The sequence below is a fragment of the Cricetulus griseus genome, chromosome 4 (genome assembly GCF_003668045.3).
Source record: "Cricetulus griseus strain 17A/GY chromosome 4, alternate assembly CriGri-PICRH-1.0, whole genome shotgun sequence".
Classification (NCBI taxonomy): domain Eukaryota; kingdom Metazoa; phylum Chordata; class Mammalia; order Rodentia; family Cricetidae; genus Cricetulus; species Cricetulus griseus.
Window position 1 is genome coordinate 187424741 of NC_048597.1, and position 19085 is coordinate 187443825.

The following is a 19085-nucleotide window of genomic DNA, read 5'->3' on the forward strand; positions in this document are numbered from 1 at the left end:
AATTTAATTCATCAGTTATCTTCCAGGCAATAGTTATTCTTGAAAATGGACTACTTCCATAAAGCAAAAATGTTAGTAAATAAAATCGGTAATTGGGAAGTTTTAATAAAATCTCAAGTCATCTAGGTCACTTATGAAGCACATAAGTGCCTTAAAATCCATCTTCTTTAACATTTGGCAACTGTTTTGTAAACCATTATTTCTTTGAGATGACATGGGCGAGACTCCACATGGACACTCAGCCTCTTCTCTCAGACCTCCAGCCAGGTCGACAGCAGTGAAGATGGTACTCCCTGTTGTAGATACCTGTGCAGTAAAAGACTTTATTTCACATGGGCTAATAAGTTGATGCCAGGAGACACCATTTAGAGAAGAGGCCCTCACAGTTAAAGAGCTGCATCATCACCTGTAGAATTGTAATCACACACATTCCTGGATACCGAACCCAAGGCATTCGGTTCAGTAAGTTTGGAGCACATGTTTATTCTTAGTTCCTTGAAAATGCAGATGTTGATGGTCCAGGGACCACACCACATTAGGATTATTAATGTAGCACAAACAAATTCTGACTTTGGATTGACCATACCAATACAACTCATTTTCTCCACTCTCCCTCTCTCTTTCTCTCTCTCCCCAACCCGTGTCTCTTCTCACACTTTTCCACCCTCCCCCTTCTTAAGGCCTCTCCTCTTGTTTATATAACAAGACCTGGCACATAAGGACCTAATACTATCTAACAACTTAGAATTAATGAAGCTCAATTATATTGGATATGACCACTATATCAACTTTATTGAGCTGCAAGGCTATTAAGGCTTATTACCAAGAGGATTTGAAGTTATCTTCAAATCTTAAAGTGCTAACTGCCATCACAATCAGAAAATTACAGCTCTCCTTTCATGTGACAGACAAAGCTCTAAAAGGGGAAAAAGGAGACATTGTAAGGATCATGTTCATAGATATAGAACATCACGATATTCAGCCATTTCATTGTGATACACCTCATATAGGAGGGTAGTCCTGGCTTAGAGTACTAAAAGGCACATGGTAACAAAACCCTAAACTTTGGAAAAGAAAGTATGGATAATTTGGTGGTATTAATTTTCTCTGAGAATGAAGAGTTGGGCAAAAGGCAAAATGACAATATAATTGTTTTCAAACAAAATCCCTTTTAAATATTCAATACATCCATTTTGATATAATCAGAGTGCCTACTGCTCACTATGAGATGAAGAACAAGTTTGTAAGTATAATTTTAAACTTTTAATTTAGAAGTGGATACTTGCATCAGAAGAATTTTTCAGAGAACAAATTTGAATAATCAATTATTCCAACCCCACAAATTACAGTTAATACAAAATACATTCTATCCTTTCCACTTGTGCATGAGTTAGTAGCAAGCCTTCTATTTTCCTAACTTCCCATCTCTAAGCCTCAGGCATGTTAGAATTACTAACACAGAGAGCAAACTATATCTAAATGGGGCTGAGGTGGGGGTTGTAACAGTACTGCCAGTGTTGTGGTGGGGACCACTGTCTTTGGTAGTTGTGTGACTAGTCTGCTATGCCCCTCAGCTTCTCTCCCTCACTAGATGACAATAAGCCTTGTTTCATTTATTTGTAGTTGTTTGTTTTCAGTGATGGCAACTAAACTGTAGCCTAGCGGAACCTACTAGGGAAGGGCTAAGCTATTAAACCTTATCCCAGAACTGGACTACAGCCCTTCTCAAACCCTGGCCTTCCCTCGCTTCCTCTGGCCTACCACACTGTCACATTCTGGCTCCAGCAAGGCTTACTAACTCATTGTCCCTAATTTGAAGAATAGAATAATCTGATTTTTAGCTCTTAATTTAAATGTTAAATCCTCCCCAGAGATGAAAATGATTATGTATTAGTAGTTGCTGCAAAATTTTACTTTAATACAGTCAGTTTGATTCTGTATTGCACAAAAACTTAGATATTATAAGGTTATAAACCTGAGATCATTTAGTAAAAGAAAAATAAAATTAGTGGCAAATTAAGCTTAATAGTATATATTTCATGTGATTTGGAAAGATAGATTTAGAATATATACCAATTATATGTGATTTGATTCATAAATAGTCTCCCAGGTAAGCACATTGTAATGATAGTTTTTGTGAATTCAAAAAAATATTGTTAATTAGCATATGTCTGTTGTTAACTGAGTTGTCATTGTTATTTCCTTTATCAGTGGAAAGAAAATGATTAATTTTTAGTGATTTTAGCAACCATTTTGAGTTGTGAGATTAAGATGCCAAGGGTTATAAAAAGAATTAGAAATGTTCAAACCCTTAATTGCCACAAACTTCAATTCACAGAACTAAGAAGAAATAGCCTAAAATAAATTTAGCTACAGTTTAAACATATAACATGTTCGAGGAAACTGTTCAAGAAGTATTTCAAATTTACTTATTTCCAAAGAGTGATAGATCAAAAAAAAATGGATTGACAAGTAATTTTAGGTTTAGATCAACTGGATACTAAAACTTCCGTTCACAGTTTGTATAAAAGAATAGTTTGAGTCGGTTATCCTCGTCATAGCAATAAATGTTCTACCAGTTTTGTAGCGGTCCTGTCCCGTTGGCTGTTGGGAGTGTGCTTAGGCTGGTGAGCACCACGTGCTCTGAGAGTTTTGATACATTATCAAAGTTGCTGATCTGAGTGGTCAGGGACTTCCTGCTCTCTGTGCTTGTGCGTCCCCTGGCGAGCCGATCTCCTTGGCGATGATGAACCCCAAGACAACATGAAAACGCAGCTTTAAATTCCTCTCGAAATTTTCCTGGCAGACCAGAGAGAATGAAAGGAAAGTGAATTATGCATAAACAGCTCAACACCTAGTGTGCAGGGTACAAATCAGTCATTTCCTTGAGCCAAACGAACAGTGAGGTGGAGCATTTTGCATCAATAAGGGAAATAGAGAAAGGAAATTAAACGCTGAAGTATTTTCCTATGTAATACTTGGCGTTTGTTTTCTTTCTTTAAAATCAAAACCCCTGTGTTTCTCGGTAGGTTTTAACCCTGTTATCATACTAAATGGCTCTTAGGAAAAGTTTGCACAGACACCTAATTGCTTCAAAAGCAATGAAATGTACATTGTGTTTAAGTGAATAAGTAGAGATGTGTTGTATGATGAAGATGCTGGTAATGTAAGGAGTTTTGCAAAACAGGAAAAAGACATTGAAGTAGTTAATAAAATCCCCCATTTACAATCTATGTGTCACAAAATAGGAAAAAAGAGCCACTGGAGAAATCCTAGGAAGTCCTCTTTATTAGTGAGATCTTAGGCTTTTAAGAAGATAGAATGATCATCTTTGTTAGACTGGTGGGCAATGCTGGAAACTATTCTCTCTGTGTCTAAGTTATCCCACTAGGCTACTGTAGGACCAAGTGTGGTGGCTGTTTACGAACCTAGGACAATGGCCTCCTCTCGTTTCACCTCACACCAGGACTCTGCCTTGGTCTGTGCATTCTGCTTCAAACACCTGCCTCCCCCCCACACACTTCCTTACAGGTTTCACCTGCTCAGTACTAGGTAAGAGCCCTAAGTCCTGTGCAGTGCTTATTTTAAAAGTGACCAACTTAACTTTTAAGACATAAAATTGGTTGTTCTTTTCTTTTACCAATTAAACTTTTTTAATACACAAAATCATAAAAACTATGTTTCTGGATTGCCAGGTGATATTTCAGTAAATGTACGCAGTTGTCAAAGCTTAAATGGAATTAAATAGATGCAAGCATTTGTTACATATTCATGGCACAAACACTTAAAATCCTTTATTTTTTTTAACTTTTTGAGATCTATAATAGATCCTTCTAATTGTTATTATCTTTCCATCTAACTGAGACAAATCATGTAAGCCAAAAAGCCAATATGAAAATGGAAGACACACTATTTATTAAATGTACAATCAACAGTTTTCTCGAATATAAAAATGACTACATGGCTAGAAATGGAAATAAACAAATAGCCAAGTAATTGGGAACAAAATAGTAAAAAAATGTAGATAATAGCAACACAGTTATGGTATGGTTATGTGAAGGTTCTCAAGCTGCAGTGGATGGCCCCACACTCACAAGAAAACAGATCAGATCATGTCCTCTGAAGGGCTAGATAACATGTATTCACCTTTTTCCTTCCTTCCTTCCTTCCCTTTTCCTCCTCCTCCTTCCTTTCTTCCTTTTCTTTTTATTTATTTATTGGTAAAACAAATTGTTTTTCATTTTACATATTAGCCGATCTCCCATTGCTCAGTCCCCTTCTCCTACCTCTCCATCCCCCATTCCACCCCCACCCACTCTTCTGAGGGGGTAAGACCTCCCTTGGGGAGTCAACAAGGCTGGTATACCAAGTCCCTCCCCAGTGTCAAGGCTGAGCAAAGTATCACACTACTGGAATGGGCTCAAAAGAGCCCATTCATGTACCCAGGACCAGTCTTGGTCCCACTGCCAGGGGCCCCCTCAACAGATCAAGCCACAAAACTGTCACCCACATTCAGAGGGCTTAGTTTGGTTTCATGCAGGATCCCCAGCTGTCAGTCTAGAGTCCACAAGCTCCCACTAGCTCAGGTCAGCTGTCTCTGTGGTTTTCCCAATCATGATCTTGACCTGCCCCCCTTGCTCATACGATCCCTCCTCCCTCTCTTCAGCTAAGCTCCAGTGCTTGGCTGTGGATCTCTGCATCTGCTTCTATCAATTACTGGATGTAAGTTCTAAGATGACAATTAGGGTAGTCACTAATTTGATTATAGGGGAAAGGCCAGTTCAGGCAACCTCTCCCCTATTGCTAGGAGTCTTAGCTAAGGTCATCCTTGGGGATTCCTGGGAATTTCCATAGCACCAGGTTTCTCCCTAACCTCTCAATGTCTCTCTCTATCAAGATATCTCTTTCTTTGCTCCTCCTTTCCATTCCTCCCCCGACTGGGTTATCTCGAGCCCTCCTGTTCCCATCCCCAAACCCCTCCTTTTTAATTCCCTTCCCAGTTTACCCAGGAGATCTTAACTATTTTCCCTTCCTGGGGCCCTCCATGTGTTTCCCTCTTACGGTTCCCCTTTTTACCTAGCTTCTCTGGGGTATCCACTTATGAGTGAATACATATTATGTTTGTCTTTCTGGCTCTGGGTTACCTTAGTAAGGATTTTTTTTCCCTAGTTCTATCCCTCTAGTTGGGGCTATCGTAGCTCAAAGAGAAACTAACTTCTGCATCTACTTCAGAACTGCACCACCCTTGAGGAGAGGCTTAATAAAGAAACCCTGAAAACTTACCACTAAGAAAATTATAAATGATTGGGTTTGCAGCACTATTAGCATATACAAGCCAATGAGAAAATGTGAACCAAGCATAGACAGTCTCTCTGTCTTCGGTGTGTGCGAACATCCCAAATACTCTGTAGGAAGAGAAACAGAAACAGAAAATTGAGAGTAATCATTAAATGATTAATTGAAGTCAAAACTGAACAAACTTCACAACGATAACCAGCCCTGAACTCTTTGACAGGCACTGACAGTCCAGTCTCCTCTTAAGAATGGTTTTGGGTACCCCTCAGTGAATCAAAAACTCAGTGAATCAGCTCAGAGGAAAAGCCTGGAATCAGGAATGGGAACTCTTGTGAAGAAAACAGAAGCTGAATTCTCCTTCTGTCATCTTGTTTCTAGATGTGATCAACTAACCTTGTTGCTATTCTGCCACGTCCATTTTTAAAAATTTATTTTATGTGTATGGGTGGTTCCTGCATGTGTGCATGTCTGATACTTACAGAGGTAAAAAGAGGTAAAAAGAGGGTGCTAGGTCATCTTTAACTGGAGCTACAGATGGTGATGAGCAGCCATGTGGGTGTTGGGAATTGAAACCTGGTCTGCTCTTACTTACTAAACCATTGTACATATTTCAATTAACAGTCCAATTTTGGACTGCTAAATTCTTCCCACTTTCACTTATGCATTGATGAATATCTTTCCTCAACTCTAATTCTCCTAGCCTTGTTGAAATTCGTCATGAATATCTCTGTATACAGGCAATAACTGGTTTTCCTTGGGTAAAATTCTGATAGTCCTTAGGTATGTGAGTTTCAAGCTCTCATATATTATGTTAAACTAAAAATGTATTATAGTAGCATCAAAGTCCAATTTTGAGCAATGTTAAGGTTGCTTTCTTTGGTGTGGGGAGATTAGGTAGGGGGTAAAAGTATTTCCTGTAAAGACTTAAGGACCTGAGTTCAGATTCCCAGAATACTCATAAAAATGCTGATATACTGGTGCACGTCTGTAATCCCAGCAATCATGTTGTGAGATGGGAAGTGGAGACAGGAAAATCTCCTAGAAGCGCACAGGCCAACTTGTCTGGAGTATACAGAACAGTTGCAGAAACAAGGAGCAAGCCTGCTTTAAAACATGGAAAGCAAGAACTGGCGCACATAAATTTTCTTCTTGTCCTCTAACCGCCAACCTGTTCTATGGCATGTGTGCAGCAACACACACACACACACACACACACACACACACACACACACACACACACACACACCACTAAAAAGAAAACAAAACAAGCCTACTGCACTCTATTCTTAGAAATCTCCCTCTCTCTCTCTCTCTCTCTCTCTCTCTCTCTCTCTCTCTCTCTCTCTTTTGATAAATCCAATAAGGATGCCCACTAACAACATGTTCCATGCTGGAGGCTCTATCAATGATTATGTGATTTGTAGCTTTCTAAAGAGAAAGGTGCATGATAGATATAAATTTCTGTGATACTCAATAGAGTAGTAGAAGTTTGCAAAACACACACACACACACACAGAGTCAAAGAATGTGGACAAATTAAACATACAATAAGACATAAGTGCTAGTTCAAAAAAATCTCTGAACTAGAGACCACTTTGAGGAAGTTAACTTTAACCAACCAGGTTAATGATTGTATTTCAAGAAAATGAAGGTGAAACTATAAAGTGTGTGAAAAATAAATAAAAACAAGATTATGCAAGGTAAGGCTAAATTTAAATGTTACATATATTTTAAAGACTGTATGCAGTAAAAACAATTTTCAAAATTATGTTAAATGTTTGTGAGTATACAGACAGGTAGATTGCTCAAAACTTGCAACAAGTTTTAAATTAAACTTAAGGTCCCCCCCCCCAGGAAAGGATGGTATTTAATTCAGAATAAGAAGATGAATATTATTGACAAGAGGGCATCTGGAAATGATTAGGCGGGGTACAAGAGCAGAGATAGAAGAAATTTAAATGTGCACCCCACAGAGTGCTAAAATGCATTTTTAAATATTTGATTTAGACTAGTAAATAGAGGAGGGAGAGAAGGAAAAAGGCGGAGAAGGAGGAGAGGGAGAGAGGAAGGAGGAATCTCTTCAGTATCATTCATGTTCATGATGTTTTTAATATCAGAAAACAGAAACCACCAAAGTGCTTAATGCTTTTGTATTTGATTTCTGTAAGGAATTACAGGAAGCAGAGGGTAAATTATGTCTTGTGAGAGGACACATATCTCAAGAACAGGAGCTTTCAAAACCTTATACAGGCACGAAAGGCTGTAATGTTTCTGAACAAAAGTTAATTTTCCACTTCTTGATTGAAAACACCTTTAAACAATAGAAAACAATGGCCTTAAGAGAAGAAATCTTTGCAGCTAGTTACACCACCCTTTGTCTGATTCTACCTGTTCCCAAAGTTCTCTGCTGTGAGGAGTATGATACTGACTCAGACTTTGGGAAAAGGGACAGGAGAGATTCCAGATTAAGTTTGAAGTTTGTTATAAACAGAATTAAGGTTGCCTGGGGACCAGTTTGTGTGCAACAGGTTTGATATTTCCCAATGAAGCTAGCTATTCATGTCACTCGTCAAATTTTTTTTAATTTCATAGTTTTGTCTAAAGTGTAACAAATTATGCATTAATGCCAACTGTAAAAATATGTTATATGTTATAGTTATATAATAATATGTAGCATATATAACATAATATGTTATACCATATTATATTGACATAACATACATATGTGATATTAACATCGATACTGGAATAATTCCAATGAATTCAAGAAATGGACATTCTTCTCTCCGTTTAATGTTCAACAGAAAATATATGCTTCACTTCTTCTTGATTAGTGCCCCAAACAAAGTATTCTTATCTCTTTTTTTATCCTGAAAAAATTTTTTTACAGAAAGGATTGCAATGTGGTTGTTTATATATTTGAAAACAAAGTTGGAAAACCCATTTATTCGAATGAAAAAGAACTCAGAACTGTAGCTGACTTTATTTATGGAATTAGTTACTGAAACAAAATTTTTATTGGGATGTTTTCTCCATCTACGGCTTAGCAGTCAACCCTAAGAGGTTAGGAAAGCAACTGTTTTCATCTGCCATTCAAGTGAGACTCTTCACTGACCGAGCAAGAGTACTTTCTGAGCATGCTAGAAGGCTAATGTTGCCTTAAGTGCTTTGACAACTACATCACTTGAGTTGGCCAGCCAGATAAAGTATCTAGGAGAGGGTTTTGTCTGTTTAGAAAGAAGAGAGTTCTTAATTAAATGTCAAGCTGCTTCATTTTTGAATAAATACACGGGCTTTACCTCTTTAGGACATTGAGGATGCTGATTGGTAGATAGCAAATTGCAAAGACCAGAAGTACAACCATGAGCATCCGCGCTGTTTTCCTTCTGGCTCGGATCTGCTTTATCTCAGCAGCCACAGCGCTAATCCGAGCCTTGCTCTGCTGTCCAGACCCTCTGGGCTGAGAAACCATCTGCGGTTGCTTCCATTTTCTCTGAACCACAGAAGAAGTTCCTGGAATCTGAAAAAGGAGGGCATCCCTCATTGGTACTTAGCAAAATTCCACATAGAAGTAAAGACTAAGAAACAGAAGTTTGGAGTGTAGAATTCCCATCGCTCAGAACACTGGCCTAGTCAAATGACAAATAGATGTTTGCGTGGGAAAAAGTTAAAAACAAGCTTTTGTTGTTGTGTTAAAGCATACCAACTTTGTCAAGGTCTAAAGAGAACAACAGAGAATGCATGCCCTTATCAAAAACAGAAGTAAAATATGGAGAGACAAATGCTGAGAAAATCCCGACTATAAATTTTCATTACATATTCTAGATTCGGGAGTCACCTAAATTTAAACACGCATCAATTTACAGGACGGTAACACACAGACACACAGACACACACAGATACAGATACAGCCACACACACAGAGACACACACACACAGACACACACAGACACACACAGACACACACAGACACACACACACACACACACACACACACACACACACACACACACACACACACACACACACACACACACACACAATTCCAACCCCAAAAAACTTGACTGAATTTTTGATGCATCGATACTGCCATCTGCTGTCATAGGGAGATATAGCACCTAACCATCTATTACATCTTTGAAAACGAGGTTTTATGCCTCCGATTCTGACAAAATAAATCTGTGTATAGAGGGAACAAAAACAAACTATTCTCCGTGATTTACTGTTCACATTTACAAAATTGTCTGAAACTGAATTTGCAATTTGTCCTTTCAGAAAGCACACACATACACTGAGAATTCCTCCAGGTCTTACACTAATATTCCAAAAAGCCACAATTTGCAGTAATTACGTTATACAATAGGCTTCTTCTTCGATTTTCAGTTAGTTGATAATAGCATAAAGTTCTGCCAAGTACAATACTTTCTTAATTATAATCTCATGAAAATTGATAGACCTTAGCAAAACACTGAAATCCAGCATGCGCCTTTTCCTTTTTTGATAAGATGTGCCAATAAGTACCCCACCGGGACAGCTTGATTCTGCTACAATTAGTCAGCTGTTACTTTTATCTCTGCCCTACATACTGTACAGAGCAGTGTGTTCCCGTGGCCCCTCAGAATGAAGGTTGCATGGAACCCGTGGCTGTTTACACTACAAGATCAAAGTCAGTTAGAGAATCTTTTCATTTGACAATGCAGTTTTGCTTTGATGTCCAAACAGATGAATCTCATTACATGAGACCAAACTTGACCATATACTTAGTTAAAGAGATCAACGATGCAAAGGAAAACCTTCCATGCAACAGAAACGCCTCACAATTGGGCAGGGCCCCTTCACCAAACCTCTGGGAGATAAAGGGCTAAATATTCTCCCTCTTCTGTGATTCTCTTTTTTAAAACTTTAAAAAGGTTATTTAAGTTTTATTTTATGTATACGAGTGTCTTTCTCTCTTGCATATCTGTGCATCACATGTATGCCTGGTGCTTGCATAGGCCAGAAAAAGGTATTGGAATCCCTGGAATTAAGTGGATAGTTGTGAGCTGTCACATGGGTGCTGGGAATTGAGCCCAGGTCTTCTGCAAGAGTAGCTAGTGCTCTTAACTGCTGAGCATCTCTCCAGTCCTGTGGATCTCTCTTTCAAAAGTAGTTTTAGAAACAACTTTCATAGAAGTAGCAATGGACTTAAAAAGTTCTAGAAGAATTCTATCACAGAAGCTGCTAAGTACCTGTGAAGTGGTCCTGAAGTGGTTTCTAAATCAAACCATATAGATTATTCTATTTTTGAATGCTCCAATGAAGGAGAGAGCAGATATTCTGCCCTTCTGCCTGGCGACATTTTCAAGTATCAAAAACATTCCCTTGAAGAATAACTGCCACAGGCGGCAGAGTTGTGGCCCATGCAGGGAAAAGAAAGAGAAATGTGGCAATGCCACTTTCAGATAGGGGCCTGAAGGCAGAAAATGCTTAATCCTTCAAATCATTCTCCACTTACAAACTGTACAGAGAACCTGAGAAGCCCCAGAAGACAGCAGGAAAAAAGTCATTGGGAGTCACTACATCAGCTGACACTCAAGAATTGCACATAACCTTAAGTTATGCTCAATGTGTCCTTAAAGGTAAATTATAATTTTCATTTTATAGATTTTGACCAAGAAGATACTAAGTAGACTATTTCAGATCATATATTTAATTTGTACAGAACTTCAAAACACATCATTTTTTATTTGTAAAAAAATCCTTTGGAAAATTTACATACAAGAGAGTAAGCAGTTTTGTGTGTATGTTTATATGCATGCATGTGTTCATGTGTGTTCACATGCATGTGTGTGCCCAGCTTTGTTTACATATATGTGCATGTTACATATATGTACTACAGGTCAGAAGACAATGTAGGCTGGAATTCCTTAGTTGATATCCATTTTATTCTTTAGTCAGGGTCTCTCATTGGCCTAGAACTTGCCAAGCAGGCCAGATTGTCTGGTTAGTTAACCTTAGGGATCTTCCTGGCTCTTCCTCTCAAACACTGGGATTACTAGTATGTGCTATGATATCCAGATTGTTTGCATGACTTTTGGGGATTAAAGTATTGTCCTCCTGCTTGCAAGACAAGCAATTTGCGGACTAAACTATTGAATCTTGAATTTTGAATGCATGCTTTATTACATGAAAGTATCAATTGTGATACAAAAGGATCAGAAAGGATAAATTCCAAGGGTTTGTCCCTATGGAAGGTCTTTCACCAATATGTCACTGAGGGCTCCGTAGTTTCTAACTGTGGAAAGTAGACCACAAGCATGACATGTTCATCACTGTAAATGAACTGTATAAACCATCTTTGATATAGGAAAATGAACTGTAAAAGAAATGTGAACAATAATTATTAGTTCAAAACACCATGTAAATGATGGATACTAAAAAAATTAAACAAGCTGTCAGATAGGAGAGGGGTCTTTCATTTTTTTGGATTGGCAGAGTTAATTTTATGAAAATGACCATAGGAATAAAAGTAATCTGCATATTCACTACAATCCCCATCAAAATTCCAATGATACTCCTCAGAAAACTAGAAGATAATCCAAAAAGTCATAATCACGTGTAAACACAACTGATCATGGATAGACAAAACAACCCTAAATAGAAAGAACACTGCTGGAGGTATCATTAGGGCCTGACCTCAGATTATACTATAAAACCATACTGAAAAAAGACACCATGGTACTGGCACATAAATGGGAAATAAATAGGATAAAGAACCAAGAAGTAAATACACAGTAATGGGTATGTAAATTTGAAAAGGGTATCAAGAACATTCATTGGGAAAGGACAGCCCATTCAAGAAATGGCATTGATACAATTGAATATATAACATGCAGAAGAATGAACTTAGATCCACATCATTAGCCTTCTAAAAAATCAATGAAAAATGTTCAAGAACATTAATTTCAGATATAAATTTTGTTTTAACTATATGAGTGTGTCTGTGTGGATATATGTGTGTGAGTGCACATGCCCACAGAGGCCGAAAGTGTTGGAAGTCTCTGGAATTGGAACTACAGATAGTTGTGAGCTGCCTAACATAGGTGCTGGGACCTGAACGCAGGTCTTCTGCAAGACTATGTCATGCTTTTTGCCAGCTGAGTTATCTTCCCCACATGAAGACTTTAATTTACATCTGAAACTTCTAGAGTAAAACGTAGGGAATACACTTGTTTGGGGTATTGCCAATGGTATAGATAAGAGCTTTCCGAATAGAATTCTAATACCACAGGGCAGAGTCCAAGAATCAAGAAGTAGACTTTATGAAATTTAAAAGTTTCTACACAGCAAGGAAAATCACTAGCAGAACAAATGGGTATCCCACAGATTACGATGAAAGTCTTTGCCAGCTAAACCTCACATAGGGAGCTTGATATATAGAATAAATAATGCACTATAAAATTTAAATTCCCAAACCATAGAAGTGCCAGTTGATAAATAGGCTAATGAATCAAGCAGCTAGTTCTCAAAGGAAGAAACACAAATGGCCCATAAATGTTTTCAAAACTGTTTAACATTCTCAGCTATCAGAGAAATATAAATTAAAGCCATTTTGAAACTACATCTCACCCCATTAGAATTATTACTGTCTTAGTCTTCTATTGCTGTGATGAAACACTATGATCCAAAACAACTTGGTGAGGTAAGTCCCCATGGGATCACAGTCCATCATGAAGAGAAGTTAGGTCAAGAACTCAAGGCAGGTGCATGAGCAATAACTGAATTAGAGGTTCTGGGGTAGGGCTGATTGGCTTGGTCCACGTAGAATGCTCAGCTTGCTTTCTTACAGCACCTAGGACCACCAGTGAAGTGGCACCATCCATGGCAAACAGGGCCCTCTCACACTAGTTATCAATCAAGAAAACGCACCACAGCTTTGCTAACACTGACATGCCAATCTGGTGGGGAAATTTTCTCAGTTGAGGTTCCTTCTTCCAAAATGACTCTATCTGTGTTGACAAAAAGCCAAGCTAGAACAACTACCATCAGGAAAACAAATGACAATAAATGTTGGTGAGGCTGTAGGGAAAGAAGTGCCCTTATCCACTGCTGGTGAGAGTGTAAACTAGTGTAACCAATGTGGAAATCAGTATCAAGGTTTCTTAAGTTGCCCAATTCTAACTGCCATATGACCCAAAGATAGCAAAGAATTCCATCTTCTAAAGTAGAAATAGATAACTGCATGTCTGCATTTGTTGTTGCATTATTCACAATAATAAGGGACATGGAACCAACCTAGCTGTCCATCATCATCATCAACAACCAAATGAAAATGTGACACACATAGAGAATTGAAACTTACTCGGCTGTTAAGAAAAAAGTAACTATGAAATTTATGGGAACACAGATGGTATGGCAAGTATTAAGTGAGGTAACTCAGTTTCAGAAAGACAAAAATCTCATCTTCTTTTTCATATGTGGCTTTTCACGTTTAGTGCTTGTAGAATCTTGATTAATCATCTCCTAATGTAGGTCTGTTCAGATTTTCTAATTTACATTGATCAACATTTGTAATTTTGGTATTTTTTTGTGTAGGTATGTTTTATCTATTGTGTTCCTTTATTTCTCCATTAGTGATTTTTTTTATTACTTTCTACTGTAACATTTAAATTTTATTGTCTTTCACTAGGTGTTTTTTGAAAAAAGAATTTTTCTAGTGGTTACAATAAACAGCTTAATTTAGACACTGATTAATACTAATCAAATTTTAATACACATAAATGTATATTTTTCAATATCACTGTGCACTCCCTTCATCTTTCCTATAAGTTATGTGCTTATGCATTTTATAAGATGAATTTACAGTTTTGTTGTTTTCACAATTGTATTTCAGTCTGGATATAAACAAACAAATTCCAAATAAAATACCTTTATAGCAATTTTTAAATATACCTAAGAAGTTACATTTACTTTTGCTTTTTTATTTCATTGTTGAGTTTGAGCGTTGTCTTCCTGCATCTCCTCATCTTCTATGACTTTCTGTCCATTTTCTCACACTAGACTGATTAGTCTTACTCAGTATCACTGTATGAATTCTAACTTCTCTAAAAATGTGGGTGAATAAAAGGTAGATCGGATCATGGACACAATCATGAAATGGAAGGTCTTTCAGTCTTTGGAAAGTTAAAATCCCATCTGACTTAAGAGTATACTATTATTCGTCTCTACTACCTTACTTAGCATAGACATGCAAGTACTTAGTAATATCTGTGGAATGCATTAACAGAAGTTTATATAAGAACTATGATCTGTTACTAATTCTGAGAAGGCTAAGAACTGTACTAAGCACTGAAGTATGCATAAGAAGCCAAGCAAGTCAAGCTTACGAAGTTTCTGAATGTGAGGATCTTGAGAGACCAATCTGTGGTTTCATTGCCAGTGAATTCTTTGAATCATATTGTTACAGGAGAGGAAAGTAGAAGTTACCGATTTGAGCAAGACAATAGCTACTTATTTTAATGAAAACTGAAGCACTTACCAAAGTCGGAAAAGGGCACAGAATTTGCTCACTAATAATTTTACACTTGCTAATTCAAAAGTACAAATCAGTATCCATGCATCTTTGTAATTTTAAGCAAATAGGATAGACCCTTCACTTGATGGCTCTCTTGGTGTGGCCTATAGCAAATGCCATGCCTGATAACTCTGTTTAGATGCAGTAACAGTTAGAAGCCAAGAGTTGCTCAAGCTGAGTTCTATTTAATTATCCATCTGGGGTCAATTTACTTTATTGCAGCTGTAAAGTGGGCTCAGCTCAACTTGCCAATTTCCATTCCAATCTGCTTTTTAAATGTTTTAGTTTCACAGCTCAGGCATTTTACTGCAAATCTTTTAAATCATGTGGATTGCACTAAGTGGGACATTTCATCGAAAAATGTAGGTTAGTTCTAAGCCTGTAATACAATTTGAATTTATTTTAAAGTTTTGGAAATTGAGAAATATAAGCTTAAATAATAAATAAGCATATTGTTTATGTTTCAAGAGTCATTTACACATTAGAAGACATTTTTCAAGTCCCTTCTTTGTGCAAGGCAACAAGTAACAGTTGTAGACACAATGGTAACAAGACAAATTGTGTATTACTCTTAACGAGTTTTAAAGGTACACTAATTTTTATGCAAGTGTATAGGCAAGCATATGTAGAACTACATAATGGGAGATGATCTTGATATCTGATATGCTCCTCAGAATCTCAGTCTATATAACATCTGCATAGCTGTATTGTACATTAATATTTTTTCTTCCTTGAGAAACTGTCATATTCTAACTTTTTCTAAAAACATTCCTCTGATTACTATAGGTCCTTACTTTTTAAAATTCTCACTATTTTTTTCTATTGCATTCATCTGCACATGTGCTGATTAGAAGAATAAAAGGATTGAGGCTACTATGAACTATCATCAGTTAACAGCCTAGGAAACAGAAGAATCATTACAAGGCTGTTCTAAAGTCCCGTGAACTAAGTTCAGTTTTAGCTATGTTAAGCAATCAGAAGATATGTCACTCAGTGGCAAAGATGTCACTCAAAACATGGGAGTTTGATCCTCTAGCATGAAAAAAACAAACACACAACAAAATGAAGACAAATGACAAAGGTCACAGACAACAACAATTCAACACATGCAATTTTAGAAATGTAATCAGACATAGTTGAAAGTCCAGCTAACATCATAGACTGTTGAGGTACTGAGTTACTTTTTGTGATGATTTGGGTACTTTTCCCAATGATTTAAGTATTTATTCCACCTAATGTGTATGAATTTATGAGCTGTGCAACCCTGTTTTAAACGTGACAGAAATGACGCTGGAGATGTGACTCCGTGGCTGAAAACACACTAGTTGCTCTCCAGAGCACACATGAGACAGTTGGGAGCCCTGTCTTCATAGAGGGATACTCTCTCAGCCTAGACACACTGGGGAGGGTAGAGGAGCTGCTCCAAATGATACAACAGACTTTGAAGATCTCCCAAGGAAGACCTCACCCTCCCTGGGGAGCAGAAAAGGGTTGGAATAGGGGGTCAGTGGAGCCAGGGGAGGAGGGATGGGAACTGAGATTGACATGTAAAAGAAGCTTGTTTCTAATTTAAATAAAAAAGAAAGAATAAGGCTTTATCATTTTTTTTTCTTTTCTTTTCAAGACAGGGTTTCTCTGTGTAACAGCCCTGGCTGTACTGGATCTCACACTGTAGACCAGGCTGGCCTGGAACTCACAGAGATTCTCCTGCTGGGATGAAAGGCATTCACCACTACTGCCAGGTTAGAATATGTCTTTATCATGTCATATAACTTACTAAACATAAGAAGTTGAGTGATAGCCACTCTGCATATTTACAATTATCCACACATTTGCTGAATTCTTTCAAGTCAGAGATTTAGCTTAAATGTTACCAGCCTAGTCTTAGAGAGCCCCCTACTTCGCCAAGCCCTGGTAATTTGGGCTTGTATTAAAAAGGTCATTTCCACTATGCACCATATCCCCTCTAAAGACTGAATTTACTGGTCACATAAACTGGTTGTTTAGTTTAAGGCTAGAAGGCAGACGATATTAACACAGGACAAATTATTCACTGAGAGAATGGACGAAATCTCATGGATGGTATCATTTTCTAGTAAGTCACAGTAACTCTAATTCAGAATTATAACTTCTTCAAACAATTCTTACTTATACTGGGCACAGAGGGGAAAGTAGGATGAGTGTTGGGGGAGCAGAGGAAAACAACCCTGAGTTATATCACTCTTTAAATCTACTGTAAATGAGATCATTGAAGGTAAAGATATAACACATACGTTAAGTGTGTTACAAACATTTCACTTAAAGTACCACCATTTATATTTATACTCTTTAGGGATTGGAATTAAATTGTTATTTATGATGAAAATAACTGGCTAAGCAGTTAAAAACACTTGTTGCTCTTCTAGAGGACCCGAGTTAGGTTTCCAGCATCCACATGGAAGCTCTTAATCATCTATAACTCATTCCAGGGCATTTGGTGCCCTCTTCTGTTCTCTGAGAGCACTGTGTACATGTAGTGTGTTGACATACATGCAGGCAAAACACTGCATAAATAAAATAACAGTAAGTAAATCTTTAACAAAAAATTTAAAATATTGCTCCCAGATTAAAAAAAAACTCAGTTAATTATTGAGGTTGAGATTTTTATCAGAAGTGTAGACTTATTAAGGCAGAATTTCAGACATTTGCTAAATACCAGTGAAACAATCAAGGGATATTTTCATATCTAGAGTCTCAGTACTTTAGAACAAACAATCTTATGTTGAATGTGTTACATTAGTTCAATGAAATTTTAAATTTTTTATGTACATCCTAAAGAAGATACAAACAATTTATTTGATATTACATACCTGTCGGCACCAGAGTTTACGGAATATTTGCAGGTAAGCCAATATCATAAGACACAGAGGGGCCATGTATGTCACCAGAAAGAAGCAGATGTGGTACATCTTTGGGTAAACGTCACCTGAGATGAGAGTCAAACCATAAAATCTGACATTAAAATGAAGGATTTATAAGAGGGGTTACTTCAGCTTTTTCTTTCAAAGTATGAGTTGACTCCTTATGAGTTGACTTCCTTATGACTTCACTTGTATATTTTATGCATACATAGGAAGATAATTTCCAATGTTTCACTGAATATACTCAGAGAATAACAACTAGTCATTTCTAAATTGGGTGGGATTACAGTTTAACCATGATCAGGAAATTTATGTCTCAAATGGCTCTTTATTTGGCATGCCTGCATTTTGCTCATTAAAAATACTATTATAGATTGTCTTATATATTAATTTACTAAAAGAGACCTGGTAAAATTGTGTTGTTTTTATTAAAAAATAATGACTAAATTCTTGTTTAAAATAAAGTGCTAAATTTAAATTCAATTAGTTATTCTTATTAGAATGTAAATGGCAATATTTGAACAGATTTGAAGGATAAGGAAGTATGGCCTTGTTGGAGAAAATGTATCACTGGGAGAGTGGGCTTTGAAGTTTCAAAAGCCCATGCCAGGACTCAGGCTCTTTCTGTGTTGAAAATCAGGACATATCTCTCAGTTACTTGTCCAGCACCATGTCTGCCTGCATGTGACCATGCTTCCCAATATGATGATAATTAACTAAATCTCTGAAACTGTAGGAAAGCCCCCAGTGAAATTTTCCTTTTATAAAAGTTGCCTTGGTCATGGTGTCTCTTCACAGCAATAGAACAGTGACTGACTAAGCTAGCTGTGGAATTATCACCTCTGCATTTGATTAAGGAAGGATATAAAGGATGGAGCCTTGGATATTTAATTAAATTGATCATAAGAGCAATTTGTATTTAGGATGTATAATAATAAGTACATTAATGGCCATGATAATTGTCATTTACTTAGCAATCTTGCATTTAGTTATATTACTGGTTATATTTTAAACATATTCATAATTTTAATGGCCTCTGTTATCTTAAACTCGTAACTTCTTATCTGGAACTAATTGAGTTTGAGTCCAATATTTTTTGTATTCTTTATTCTAAAATTATCTTGTTTCTCTCTATTTTTTGTTACTGTGTTTTTGGTATTTTAGAAGGAACAGCATGGTACATAGGCTGCTTAGAGGTATAAGAGACCAATTTGAGGTGTCATTTTTAGACTCTTCCTGGGTCAGGAGGCACTCATCTGCTCCATTCATTTCTAATTTCCTTTCAAGTTTATCTTGTAAAACAGACCATTAAATAAAGAGCAATAGAATTCAAGTAC

The 19085-nt window shown here is 37.1% G+C and overlaps 1 protein-coding gene across 1 annotated transcript in view; it reads right to left on the bottom strand.

Moving 5' to 3' along the window:
* Window positions 1-251: 251 nt before the first annotated feature.
* The window catches only part of Hcrtr2 (hypocretin receptor 2), an 86435-nt gene continuing 67601 nt past the window's right edge, over window positions 252-19085 (bottom strand). The window contains exons 4-8 of the mRNA XM_027411401.1: window positions 17698-17813; window positions 8595-8815; window positions 5284-5405; window positions 2577-2799; window positions 252-306 (exon numbers count right to left, since the gene is read on the bottom strand). Coding sequence (XP_027267202.1) covers window positions 252-306; window positions 2577-2799; window positions 5284-5405; window positions 8595-8815; window positions 17698-17813 — 737 coding nt within the window. The remainder of the gene's footprint in view (window positions 307-2576; window positions 2800-5283; window positions 5406-8594; window positions 8816-17697; window positions 17814-19085) is intronic.